General features: G+C 34.8%; 2 protein-coding genes across 2 annotated transcripts; one reads left to right on the plus strand and one right to left on the minus strand.

Moving 5' to 3' along the window:
- The first annotated feature begins 2,445 nt into the window (after nt 1–2,445).
- Nucleotides 2,446–3,744, plus strand: LOC133519657 (uncharacterized). Its single transcript, XM_061853708.1, has 2 exons — nt 2,446–3,093; nt 3,222–3,744. Exons 1-2 carry the CDS (start codon nt 3,088–3,090, stop codon nt 3,702–3,704), a joined length of 489 nt encoding a protein of 162 aa, XP_061709692.1. The 5' UTR covers nt 2,446–3,087; the 3' UTR covers nt 3,705–3,744.
- A 5,604-nt stretch (nt 3,745–9,348) lies between these two features.
- Nucleotides 9,349–11,191, minus strand: LOC133519658 (uncharacterized). The gene is made up of 2 exons (XM_061853709.1): nt 10,544–11,191; nt 9,349–10,415 (listed from the first exon to the last, which is right to left on the minus strand). The coding sequence occupies exons 1-2, from the start codon at nt 10,547–10,549 to the stop codon at nt 9,933–9,935; spliced, it is 489 nt and encodes a 162-aa protein (XP_061709693.1). The 5' UTR covers nt 10,550–11,191; the 3' UTR covers nt 9,349–9,932.
- Between the last annotated feature and the right edge of the window lie 3,559 nt (nt 11,192–14,750).

The raw sequence follows: 14,750 nt of genomic DNA on the forward strand, positions 1-14,750 counted from the left end.
TCTAGATAATAAGTTTTCTGCTATGCGGACGTGTATATTTTTGCGTACGTGTATGTTATTTAGCATGAATAAATAAAATAAAATAAATTAAACTGTTACAGGTACCTTTGAGTGCAAGCTGTCGATATCTCTATTGGCAGATAGTTTTGACGCGTTATTTCACACGCTACAATTGTTGCTGACTGTACAGTATAACTCATACGTCATGTTTGAGTTTACAGTTCGGAAACTGGAAATTTTAATGCAGCTTACAAGTCCGAAACACGCATCGGATTTCTACAGCGTGAACGGCATTACTCCACAAAATAACAAATACTATTTTTATACAAATAGGTACGAGTAAGTATTAAGTTTTTTCGTCATTGATATGTCGCAGCTTATCTTGATCACACAAACACAAGATTACTAATGAAATTCACGAAATAGTGATTTCAAAATTAGATTAAGTTGAGTTCAAACAATTTGTGAGTTCGAATATAAGGGGTCACTCGGTAACTAGTAACGAAATTTATTTCATTTGAGTTGAACCCTGGACTTGGTATCAGGAAGCGTTTTTTCTGTTACATTATCTTATTGCTCTTTTATTTGTAACTTACTTAGGCCTAGAACTAGTTTTACGTTGACAGTGCCTTCTACTCCAGCTGCCAAATGTATGGCTGTCAATTTTATTTACCCTATAGGAGACCGTGCGCGTTGGAGGGTCTGCAATATTGTGGCCTGCATCGGAAATATAAACGTGTATATTGATACTTCACGCCAAAGCAAGTGCTACCATCTACCGTTCTCGTATGTTTTCTTGTACATAGTAGTTGTGACCTTGTAGCCCATTGGAACCATAAACTTCACGTCTACACCTCGTGACAATTTTCTCTTTATTTTGGCACAAACAGTTATTACCAGGATTAGGAGTAGTCCAGGACAGATGGCTTTCACGCCATTATGCGTAAACGTACGGCATCCCTGATGCGACGCGTGTGCGCCAGCTCCAACAGCCTCCTACGCGTGGTGGCCAGCAGGCTGGATTGCCCGTTCCAGCACCACTGGATGAAATACATATCCGGTGACAGTGGGCAATCTAGACTGCGCATTTAGGATTGTAAATTATTTTTTGTTTTTGTTTTTATTGTTTTAATTATTACACTGTTCCTCATCATCATCGTCTCCTAGCCGTTTTCGGCCACAGCAACTGCTTTCTACCGCTGAGAGTGTCGCTGGTGCGCTCTCAGGTGACTGACGTAGCCAATCTTAGCAGCGAATGTGCGGCCACACTCGCTGCAGGTCAGCACCCCTCCGACGTAATTATATGTTATGGCCATAGGTGGTCTGGCCTTTAGCTCGTCACGCTTATCGTCAAGTTCTGTGCGTCGCCTGGCTTCGAATTCACGCACCTGCGTCTGCACAATATGCCTCCACTGTGGACGGTCACCAGCTAGACCAAGATATGGATACCTAATATGTCTGAAATAAAGTTTTAAATTTCATTCAATTACGGAAAAGTTACATTAAAAACTATTACATTTAATATTGACAATACAGTGCCGAAAACGTTATAGGTTATATTAATTGTGTTGCGATGGACCTGAATTAATGTAACTATAAGAAGAAGATGAAATGGAGGGCTAAGCGCTAACCACTATCCCAGTACATGGCACTTTTAAACTTAAGTCATTAACAGGGTAAGTGACAGCCGGGTGTCATTTATTGAAATCTGGCATCTCCTGTGCTACGTACCCCCTACAGTTTTTGCACTCTCCCTATTTAGTTTCCTGTATGACGATGACGCTGTGTCATTTCTACACCAGTTATTTTGCCTATTCTATTATTATTTTTAGAGCCTATAATTCAAGGAAAATCTCAAATAGGTACGAGCACAATTATTTCGGAGCTGTAGTCCTGAAATGTGTTATGTTCGCACGCACTATATCTTGATTTTCAGAACTTGCCCCATTATACCTGGCTGAAATATCTGACGGAATTTATGTGCTGAAATTCGTTTTGATATCGAGCTATAAGTGGCCACTTGAACTGGAATTACGAAAGCAGAATAATTAAATTACTTCGAGGAATCTTGTATCAGGTCTCGGGGATTTTAAATTGAAGTATCGACTCTTCTTTACAAAAAGGTTGGGTTTTCTTGTATACTTACAGCTTATAGTAAACAAAAATATCTTAGGTATAAGTAGTAGGGATGTGTGCGTTCTGGCTCAGCTTTGGAGGGTCAAACAGTCCTGGTTTTGGTTGATGACCTTTTTTTTAGCAGCCACACTGAGAACCTCAGGTGTTACTTGGTGTCAACAAGTGGGCGGGGTGTTGGTTCAAGATGTCGCTCTCCTATTGGTCGTTGCGGTCATTAGTGGTTCTAATTAGCTAATGACATTCCATTAATTAGGCCACACCTCCTAGTTGAAGTTATCAAGTGGGCGGGGTCTTGGTTCTGGATGGCGCTCTCCTATTGGTCGTTGCTGTCATTTATGATGCTCATTCCTTATTACATCGTAATTACATAATTCTCGATGGGACTCTGCTATTGGGTAGGTAATTAATGATTCCCTAACTGCATCCATTAATTAGGCGACATTGCTCATTTACGAGTAAACTGTTATGAGCCTTTCATATATTCTTAGACCAACCAACAGACGTTTCTCAGGGGTCACGGTTCTAACCTAACCTAACCTATCAACAGCGGGTCACGGTTTAAACCTAACCAACCTGTCTCTAATGCCATCGAAGTTCAAATCAAACCTAACCTAATTTTATTATTTTTAGAATACTTCAAATATCTAGTTTTATAAATATTCTCGTTCATTACAAAGTTGAATGTTGAAATCTCTATTTCACACAATGGAATTTTAATGTGACTTTAATGTATGTATAATCTACTTGGTAATTGAGCTTATCATAATTGTTAGCCAAATTCCAATAACACGTATTTAGAAGCAAAACAAGTTATCAATTATCAAACAAGACTCTGTATTGAAACAAGATTTTTAATGATCAAGAGTTGTATATATAAAGACCTACGACGATTTCTTTTTTATACTACTATCGATTGACCCACGCTGTACTCCTACACCAGAAGGCATCAATATGTCGGTAAGTCTTCAATTATTAACTACAAATATTGTACATGTTTTTCTAATGTTAAGATTTTAAGAACTGTGGTAATCACGAAATTATGTAAATTTACAATTGTGTAACACATGTTTTGTTTTTAAATACAGAACTCCCCATCAAATGTCTTCGACGGCCAAGACTATACATTTAAGCAGTACTATTATCCAGTGTCAGATGCAGAGGACAGCCTAACTTGTGTACCAGACGAGCCGGTGAAGCGAAAATTAAACACACACTCAAATATCGATGCATTCTTTGACCAGCCAAAGATAAAGAGGAAGAAAAACGTGTCTTCCACTGTAGGAAAAGGCTGTAAAGGGGGTGGTATATCATATATATCTACAAACAAAGACGATGGTACGAATTCGACACATCTAATCAAAATAGAAATATTTGATATGAAAAAACTATCCAAAGTTTCTGATACAACTAAACACTGGATGTTTGCGGATGTGCGTGCAAAATATTTCGTGATGGAAAATGAAACAAATAAGCACTTACAGCAAGCTAAAGATCTCATTTACGGAATCACGAAGGAGATTTCCGAATCCGACGAGTGTAAAAAGTACCATTTTAATTCAAAAGTCTAATCACTGTTGTCTAATTGTGAATAAAAATATATAGTTTATACATGTTGATGTTTTATTTCTTTATTATATTGTGTGTAGTTATAAATAAAACCAAATCACATTTTTTTATCATATTATATTTATTCAAATAATATTCTAAACATATGACATATAGTAACATCATTACTTATTCTGTTTACAGCGGAAAAAACATTAATAAAATCATGCATTTTTACATTTTTTGTTTTTAAATAAAGATAAACTAAACAATATTTTCCACAAACCGATGTTAAATAACTTTGCAGTTCTTGGTGATTATAGAACCACTTCTTAGCATTTCTTTTCAAGAACATTTTATGATAACCTTCTGGTTTTCGACCGAATGAATCAAAATATTCACCAACACCATTGACATCAATGTAAATGGCTATCCAATGTGAGCCAGGTTTAAAATCTGGATCTAAGTTGCTTATTATGAAAACAGGTAGTTGAACAAACATTGGCATTCTGTTGGCTGCAAATACATTCGATTCCAAGGCTATATTCATTTTATTCATATAGTGTTGAATCTCATGTGTATCCATCTTGAGCTATGTTACATATATGATAAAATAAGTTATTGTCTGATTTATTCATTCAGTAATTAACTATTATAATCGACATTTACATCTCGGTTTTTATTTATTTCTATAACATTATCAAACTCAGCATAAATTATACAATTAATTGTTGTTGTTAATGCTGTATCAAAACGAACTTCTAGTCTCACACTACCATGTCTGACTAAATTCCAATGTGAGCTTGAGCTGGCTGAAAGATCTGGAGTTAAGTCAAAAGCTAGTAAACAGTAGCCTCCTTCATAGTCCTGTCTACCTATCGAGTTACCTTCATTGAAAAAGTGAATACCCGTTCCAGAAAACAAAGTATGATAAGTTGATGCAAATAAACCTTCTCTGAATGAGGGCTGCAATGTCTTTGATGGTACCTGCTGACCATCAACATATAAACTAAATAGGTTTATTCCATTATTATCGAAATTAAATGGATTTTGTGTGAAACTACCATTAAATGCTGAATTTTTTACAAACCCTATAATACATCTTTTAGGTACTTGTCCTAGAAATATGTTATCTAACGTTTTACCTTGAATTCCAGTTGGAATTGTTAAAACTTTAACTTCTGCTCTAGTGATAGGATATTTAGCAGTAGTCGAGGCTAAAACTTTTTGATGTGCTAGTAAAACAGATGGATTGATACGAGCCTTTCGAATAATAAGGCTTGCGTCTAAAATTGACACTTTAAATTTTTCATCCTCACTGTTACACATGAGATTAAACACTTCCTTACTTCGTACTAACTTTATACGCGTTTCTACACCATTAATTAAAAATTTGTCTTGATTAAATATATCGCCATGTAAATGGCCAATCATGTCAATCGCTTCATTCACTTTAACTAACTCTTGTCTTTTAGAAAAACCCTTATTTGTACTGTCTGTAGCATCCATTTTATGAGGAGTGTCTTGATACCACAGTCCACATGTAAGATGAGAGGTTTTAGCTGCAGGTCCATAGTTAAGTAATGTTTCTATATATGCACGATATGCATAAGTGTTATTTGGTGGAGACACAAGTTTTTGATTTAAATACACATCTAACTGATTGAAGAGCGAGTGTAACCAATTATTAATAGGTGCAATTTGAGTTGTAGCTTTAATGGAATTCGATTCAGAGCATACTATTTTAGCTTTTATATAGAGCATAGTATGAGATAAGTCGATATAGTCATCTCCCGTACCAGGTACTTGGAATTCAATTGGTCCATCATCACTCAATGATGAAATCGGTTTGTAATGAATCCATTGACCACTTTCAATGCTTGTTTGTGTTGATGGTAGAGCAAACAAGTCCAACTCGGACTTAGCACATTCACATGAATGATTATGTATGAAGGCCATTTTTTTTTTTAAGATGAAAAAATATCTTCAAATTTAGGTTTAGTTGATTTATGAGATCGTCTTCCTTGTAGTGCTTTACGTGCAATGACCGAATGTCTTGCTTTCCTTATTCTTTTATACCCTGAACCACTCATTAGAGAATCAATCTTATCATCGGCCTTTCTTTTTAAATTAGAACTGGCATCTTTAAAACGTGATTTTAATGAGTCCTCCAAAGGATGAGAGTTCATCATATCAGAGAGTAATCCAACACCGGCATTTAATGCTTCTTTACCTACAGTTCGAAATCCACTTGACAATAGAGGCAAAACGGATCTAAATAATCCCCCCAAAAAACTTCCAATTCCATGTCCACGCTGATGAGAGACACCTTTATATATTATTCCAACGCCAGACCCTGCCTGATGTGAGTAATAATGTTGATATGGACAAATGTTATTTACGTTTTTTTGATTCATTTTATACGCTTAAAGTGTAGTTTCACACAGGATGTACCAAACTGGAATGGTACTCGATTGCCAATGCTTGTTCTTATATCTATTTCTATAGTATCAAACTCTCTGCGCATAACGGATAAGTAGTGAGCTGGTGAAAATGCATGCATTTTGTAAGCTCCATAAGTGTACTTAGTTGGATCAAGTGGTATAATGCGTATTAAAGATGACATAACATCCCCTACTATCTGTGGTTGAATAATATCCGAATAAATGAAAATCTGTGATGGTAATCCTAAATATAAATTGATAGGATATTTACCAATTGGCTTTGATACTATATTTGTTCCTGGTTCAAACCCTAATTGAAGACTTAATTGCGGTGAGACAATTAAAGATAATAAATCTGTATTAGTACGAGTGGCTGTTACAAGTTTCGATATATCATCATATCTTATTTTTATTTGATTTTTCAGCAAGGGATTCTCATTAAAAGCTATTAAAAAGTTGTTAACATTATCATATGTTGTTGCTGGTATGTGAGATTTATATTCTACAATTATATCACTTCCTGCGTTAGGGCTTTGATTTGCATCATTACTATCTTGCAAGCGCGCTTTCTTTTTTATGTAAAGAATATTTTCATGTTCTTGAACGTTAAACATTGTACATGGATAATGAAACTCTACTAATCCAACAGTCCATTCACCCTCCAACTTGATAGTTTTTGGTAACTTAGTTAAAAAGTTTGCAGTCGTATTTTCTGGATAGTATGAAATTGAACTATTGCTCAACAGTGTTAAATAAAAACTGTCATCAGTCATATTCTTTCAATATCTGATGCGGGGATCCAACTATTAAATTTGTTGGGATAACCTTTCCACTTGACTAACACTTCCTTTCTGCCACCAATGCGACGGGATTGTATTATTTTATCTATTTTATGCATGGTGGTGGGATCATAAAATACTTTTTGCAGCTCCTTTGAATAGAATGTACCAGTAATTGGTTCATTCTCTAAGTCTTTTAAAGTATAAACAATCCAGGGAGATCTCCTTATAAAAGTATCAATCACAAATATTTCGTCACTCCAGTTAGTTTCATAGCCTTTTTGAAAGATATGTTTATGCTTAGTTATCCTAACATGATCCCCAACTTGAAGCAAAGGATGTTCAGTAACATGTATTTTATTTTCTTTTTTGCCATATAAATTCCGCCAAACTGTCATAATATTATCATGATTGACTTCATTTGGACACATTTTAATGCTTGAATGAAAACTATGATTGTACGAAGGTAACAAATCTTGTAAGATGTCAATATATCTGTTGGTATTTTTAAAGGTAAAATAACGCCACATTTTCATCTTTAAAGTTCTTTGAAACCTCTCTACAATGCTAGCCTTAATATCAGGATTATTTGTTGTATAATAATTAATACTTTTTGTCTTAAAATATTCCTTAGTAACTTTTGAAACAAACTCAGTACCTTTGTCTGACTGAATATGTCTTGGGGTAACTTTAGCTTCTGCGAATATGTTATCGAAACAGGTTTTTACTGTTTCAGGTTTTTTATCCTTCATCGCTCTTGCAAAGGCATATTTACTAAATACATCAATAACACACAGAATATACTTGTACCCGTCATTATATTTACTATAACTACGCATATCACTTAAGTCAGCTTGCCAAAGTTCATTAAAATTAGACAGAATATATTTATTTCTTTGAAACCGTTTCTGCAGAGGCTTGTGAAGTGTGTAAGTTTCTTGAGACTGCAACCAATTTTTTACTTCATTTCGCTTCATCTTTCCACGCATGGCTTCTGCTAATTTGTTGACACTACTAAAACCGGCAGGATGAGAAACATCGTAGTATATTCTAGCTATGTCTTGTATGGGTTCCATCTTTCCCAGTTCAATTGTTTTTTGGATATATCTTTAGATCTAATTGATTTTGGCGTTGAAGCATTGAATTCTTCCTTCTTATGATTTTCTGCTGATTTATGCACGGATAGCTGATTTATATAATCTAAAGAGCTTGGATTACCAACATAGGTTAAGGGAATATTTAATTCTCTTAAAGTAGAAGCAAATCTTTCCCACCCCAATGGTTTGATGCGCTTGAGTGGTCTTACCGTATCACTTATAAGATCAAATATGTTACTGCCTGATATAACTTCATTATCTATAACCACTTCTCCCCCCTCTTTCCACCAAATTTTAGGCTTACTTTTTATAATAAAATCAATCAAGGCTTCACCTCTTTTTTTATAAGTCTTAGGAATTAATTTAAGCATGTAAGATGGTGAGTACTGCGTAGTGAATGTACTTAACCTCCGAGGAGTTTCACCTACATCTGGTAGAGGGGGATTTAAAACTATCGTAGGATCTTCATGTTTTTTTTCTTTATATGGTACAACGGGCTCATTCAACTTTAATGACTCATCTTCAGTATCAGCTAATATAGATAATTTGAGTGGTCTCCTATTTTCCTCGATAGCATGTAGATATCTTTGTAAAGCTTGAGAATATAGTGCCCATTTTTCGCGATCATTCAAATTACTATTTATAATGTTTTGCATTTCACCATCTAATCTTGATGCAGCATTTTCCGAGATATAGCCATTGTTTGATTTAAGTCGATCAATTAACTCTGGTTCAACTAGTATCATTTTTTTTGTGTGCTGCATATTTATTTAATTAGCGAGCTTAACAGACCATTAATAACCGCTCCTAAAATTATGGGAAGGAATGCCCCACCTTTTTGTACAATTATATTTTTACGTATTTTATTTTTACCCTTTGATATTAGTTTTCGTAAAAGGTTTTTGTATTTACTCAAGTGGGTCCGCTCGTTTTCAGGAAGGGATATTTTACCTTTTAAAATGTTATAAATACATTCACAAATAACATTTATTTCTTCATCACTACAGGCTTTTAATATAACTTTTCGATATTTTGGCTTTAAAGTGTGTAGTGCTTTGAGTAAATTTTGATGTGTTATAACTCTCCTATGCATAGTTATAGAATGACTAAAACCATTGATGTAAGTCCTATTTAAAGCCCTTTTTTGGAACATAGACTGTACAGTATGATGTAATAGGTAATATATTTGTTTTAAATCGATATTTATCATCTGTTGTTTGCTTAAGATCAATCATTAAGTAACCATGAGCATCTTTAGTTGCATCTTTATAAGCTTCTTCAACAAAAAGCGAGTTTTCTGGATAAACTTGTCTCGCTAAATATCTTATTTGAGTTTTGTCTCTCGGATTCTTAAAGTAAATAATGTAGTTAGCATTCAATGATATATCACGTTGCCCTTTTCCCTGATGAAATAGGTTCTGTGTTATGTAAAAAACACTTATATTTCGATGATGACTCCCTTTAGTAAAAATATCAACTATCCGTCCATCGGATTCTCTCATTAAATCATCTATAATAAGCAGTTGTGGTTGTTTACCATCAAACATACCCAAGTCTGGAATACCTTGATTATAATTCACATTCTTTAAATTGTACAATGGCTGCATTTCATCATAACACCACACAATTTTTTGGAATGATTGATTACAAACTGCTTTGATACTATTTAAAAAACTTGTTACAAAATGTGATTTCCCACAACTACTGGGGCCAGCAACAATGGCTGTAAATGGATGCAAAAAATGAATCATTATTTTTTTATTTTCCCGAGGAGGGTAAAAAACACGTCTTATAATGAAGAAGGTAAGGGAAGAAATAAATATGTATCATTTTTTTTATAAAAAATAAATAAACTGGTATATTCTATAGTATTTGTTTATTATATTATAAATCGATATTCTAATTACAAAAATACAATTAGACAACAGTGATTAGACTTTTGAATTAAAATGGTACTTTTTACACTCGTCGGATTCGGAAATCTCCTTCGTGATTCCGTAAATGAGATCTTTAGCTTGCTGTAAGTGCTTATTTGTTTCATTTTCCATCACGAAATATTTTGCACGCACATCCGCAAACATCCAGTGTTTAGTTGTATCAGAAACTTTGGATAGTTTTTTCATATCAAATATTTCTATTTTGATTAGATGTGTCGAATTCGTACCATCGTCTTTGTTTGTAGATATATATGATATACCACCCCCTTTACAGCCTTTTCCTACAGTGGAAGACACGTTTTTCTTCCTCTTTATCTTTGGCTGGTCAAAGAATGCATCGATATTTGAGTGTGTGTTTAATTTTCGCTTCACCGGCTCGTCTGGTACACAAGTTAGGCTGTCCTCTGCATCTGACACTGGATAATAGTACTGCTTAAATGTATAGTCTTGGCCGTCGAAGACATTTGATGGGGAGTTCTGTATTTAAAAACAAAACATGTGTTACACAATTGTAAATTTACATAATTTCGTGATTACCACAGTTCTTAAAATCTTAACATTAGAAAAACATGTACAATATTTGTAGTTAATAATTGAAGACTTACCGACATATTGATGCCTTCTGGTGTAGGAGTACAGCGTGGGTCAATCGATAGTAGTATAAAAAAGAAATCGTCGTAGGTCTTTATATATACAACTCTTGATCATTAAAAATCTTGTTTCAATACAAAGTCTTGTTTGATAATTGATAACTTGTTTTGCTTCTAAATACGTGTTATTGGAATTTGGCTAACAATTATGATAAGCTCAATTACCAAGTAGATTATACATACATTAAAGTCACATTAAAATTCCATTGTGTGAAATAGAGATTTCAACATTCAACTTTGTAATGAACGAGAATATTTATAAAACTAGATATTTGAAGTATTCTAAAAATAATAAAATTAGGTTAGGTTTGATTTGAACTTCGATGGCATTAGAGACAGGTTGGTTAGGTTTAAACCGTGACCCGCTGTTGATAGGTTAGGTTAGGTTAGAACCGTGACCCCTGAGAAACGTCTGTTGGTTGGTCTAAGAATATATGAAAGGCTCATAACAGTTTACTCGTAAATGAGCAATGTCGCCTAATTAATGGATGCAGTTAGGGAATCATTAATTACCTACCCAATAGCAGAGTCCCATCGAGAATTATGTAATTACGATGTAATAAGGAATGAGCATCATAAATGACAGCAACGACCAATAGGAGAGCGCCATCCAGAACCAAGACCCCGCCCACTTGATAACTTCAACTAGGAGGTGTGGCCTAATTAATGGAATGTCATTAGCTAATTAGAACCACTAATGACCGCAACGACCAATAGGAGAGCGACATCTTGAACCAACACCCCGCCCACTTGTTGACACCAAGTAACACCTGAGGTTCTCAGTGTGGCTGCTAAAAAAAAGGTCATCAACCAAAGCCAGAACGCACACATCCCTACTACTGGTATATTAGTCCCACTACCAAGTATAGGCTTTACAGGTGACCCATACGTCGTTATTACATTCAGTTTCTATAGAAAGTGGAGGTAAGGAATACAATGTGCAGAACTATTGCAAAAGTGTCCAGCTGTCAGCTACAACTAATAGTTCCAAATCTCTCCAGTAGTAGCGCTAGAGTAGCTAAGAACCTAGGCGTTGTTGACGGAGTGAAGTGCGCTGTCTATGATTTGAATTTATTTTTCAAATAGAATATTTGGTATTGTAGCGCCACCTATTTAAGGTTTTTTGACGGACACTTGTTGGTACGGTCAGCTGCAGGGAAAAAGTACCCATTACTGCATACAAAATTTCTATGCAAACTAACTGGGGGTAACTTTTCTCTGCAGCTGACTGTACATGGAGATTTTATTCCTCCTTACCTCCCACCTTTCACACTAGTGCGGTAAAGTAGCACCGTATGTACTGTAAAATATATTATTAATTTATAGCCTTAACCGTGCATTTTTTTTCTTATATAATCATCACTTCACGTCAGTAAGTGTGACGTTTTAAATAAAAACAAAGTAATAATACATTGCGTGCAAAATTATTTTATAAGAAAAAATATAAGTCGTAAACTTTAATTAAACATATGAAAATTGATTCATTTGAGCCTATACTAACTACTCTTAGAATATGGTGCTTGTATCAAAACTACAGTCCCAAGAAACTCATTGGTACGGGCCGGAGTTCGAACCCGCGATCTTCGGTTTGAGAGCCTCATATCTTACCCCTCTGCTATCTTAGCATTTCTGTATTCTTCATTCAGCAGCTTTAAATTCACATCATCCAATAGGTATACTTACTGTATATTACCTCAAACTACACCTCATGCGGCGAATGATGGTCCCTACTCTTTTAGCTGGATTTAATTAAAAATAATAATAAAGAAATATGTTATTCCGTATGTTTATTACTTAAACGTTACATTTCTAAGTACATTTTAAACGCAGCATTTTAAGCGCAGCTAAAACAAATCTAAAAAAATACCTTATAAAATAAATAAGATTAAAAAAAAAAAAAAAAACAAATCTTAAAAATCTACAATCATCGCAAAATAAATACATAAAATCTCTTTTTAAATATCCTCAGCTTACAATAATGAAATTACTATACACAAAAAACAAAACTTTTCAATTTAAAACAACTCTACACATACTGCACATGCAGTTTTTCAACAGATACTAACGCAGAATATACACTCGCAACTAATAATAACCAAAAGGAAATTTAAACACAACTTGAGAAACTGATATATCCGAGGGTACTCCAATATACATAAATATATCATTAAAATGGAGGCTAATTCTATTTTAACAATTTGATATGGTTTTAATTTTATTTTAATTACGACCTTGACCGTGAGCACCAATCAGCAATAGCGGGTCACGCTGATTGTCACTGACTGTTGTTTCACTTTTGAGGATCGTTGAGGAGTTGTCTCATAAAGGCTTCTACGGACTTTGAAACAAAACGCATGCGATTTTAGGTGATTGCCGGCCAAGTAGCGAATTTAATCGATCGATCAAAGGCCGGAATGGAATGCAAATCGCCTGGGATTTTCATTGAGATATGTAGATGTCCTAAAGCATTTCGCTCGCACTTATATGCGTGCGTGATGCCTAATGCGACACACAGAACCACATCAAATTATTAAAACAGAATCAGCATCCTGTTTTGATTAGGACCTCCAACAAAAACAAACGTACAATTCAATGATCAAATTAAATACAAAGCAGGGTTGACAAAAATGAATTTTCAGAAGCAGTAAATTATTGTAATGAATTGCCCTCGCCCCCGGGCCCACAGATTAAATACGGGACGCAATCAAAATGGCATATGTCAAGGGCTGGAAGTAGGACATTGGATACTTTTATCTGAATGATTTATTACATCATAAAATTCGTATGAAAATAATAGATTTGCGTTTTTGTGTGGTTTTATTGTTATTTGGAGATGTATGAGTGTAATGGACGCCGACTTTTGAATTCTTTTACGTTTTTTGGAATGTGTTTTTAATGGGTTAATGAATGGTTGGGATTATTGTGTGTAACTGGTTTGAATGGATTGTGACCTCCTTTCGGATTTTTTATGGATTTAAAACATTGTGTAACACGGTCGGTTTAGAGCAGCCCAGGGGTCGCAAACCGCGACTCGCTAGCCGCATGCGGCTGTTTGGGGGTACGATTGCGGCTCTTCATGCAACTAAAATTTAAACCTTCTCTTATACTCGTACCACTGAAAACACCATTTGCGGCTCTTTGACATTCTTAAAACTGGTGAATTCTACTACGATTCGCTCTTCTTCTCAAAAGTTTCCCGACCCCTGGGGTAGCCGATCAGGATTTTAAGTTTTTGTTTCGGACGAAATCAATAGATGGCGCTGTTCATTGGATTCATAGGGCGGCCGAGCTACTTTTGGAAACTTTTTTCACCTTACGTCTAAATCCGATATAAGAATTCAACTTTGATTGTAAATTGCCTATTCCTAAACAAAAAAAGAAGTTTAAAATAGTACATAGATATTCTAACCATTAACGCGTTTGGAATTATTTTAATTTTTATAACAGCATTCGCTTTAAGGCGGCTAGTGCTCAATCAAAACTTCTATAAAAATGTAAATTAGACTCCTATTCCTCTGATAATTTAACTTTTTTATACCTCATAAAACACGAACGAATATTTTTAATTTGCATCAAAAAATATTCCCAAGAGGCTGTTTTTATTAGATATTGATTCCCTGAGGATCCAGACATTATTAAAAGTAGAGGTAATTTTGGTAAGTAATTAATTTATCTTGATCTGAAATCATTTTAAAATTTGTATTAAACTCATTTCGTCATACGTTCAAGTTCATCCTCGTACGTCTTTTTACTATGAAGTGGAGAAGTTTTGCGAATATCTCAATAACAGCTAAACTGATCATGTCCGCTATAGTTTTCATTTAATGTCTATCTTAAGTTCTATTTCCACGATTTTTTTTATATTTTTGGACCTATGGTTATGGTTAGAGGAGGGGTTACATTCGTTTTCTTTCGGAGTGATCATCTCCGAATAAAATGTTTGTTGAAGACCCCTGTTAGTTTTAAAAGTGCAAAAAAAATCCCCACTTTACGTGTAGCGGAGGACCTAATTTTTTTTTATTGTACGCATTTGTCGGCTCTATTGGTTTATACATCTATGCCAAATTACAGCTTTCTAGCACTAACGATCACGAAGCAAAGCCTCGGACAGACAGACACACAGACGGACATGGCGAAACTATAAGCGTTCCTAGTCAGTTTC

The sequence above is a fragment of the Cydia pomonella genome, chromosome 7 (assembly GCF_033807575.1).
Source record: "Cydia pomonella isolate Wapato2018A chromosome 7, ilCydPomo1, whole genome shotgun sequence".
In the NCBI taxonomy this organism is placed as follows: domain Eukaryota; kingdom Metazoa; phylum Arthropoda; class Insecta; order Lepidoptera; family Tortricidae; genus Cydia; species Cydia pomonella.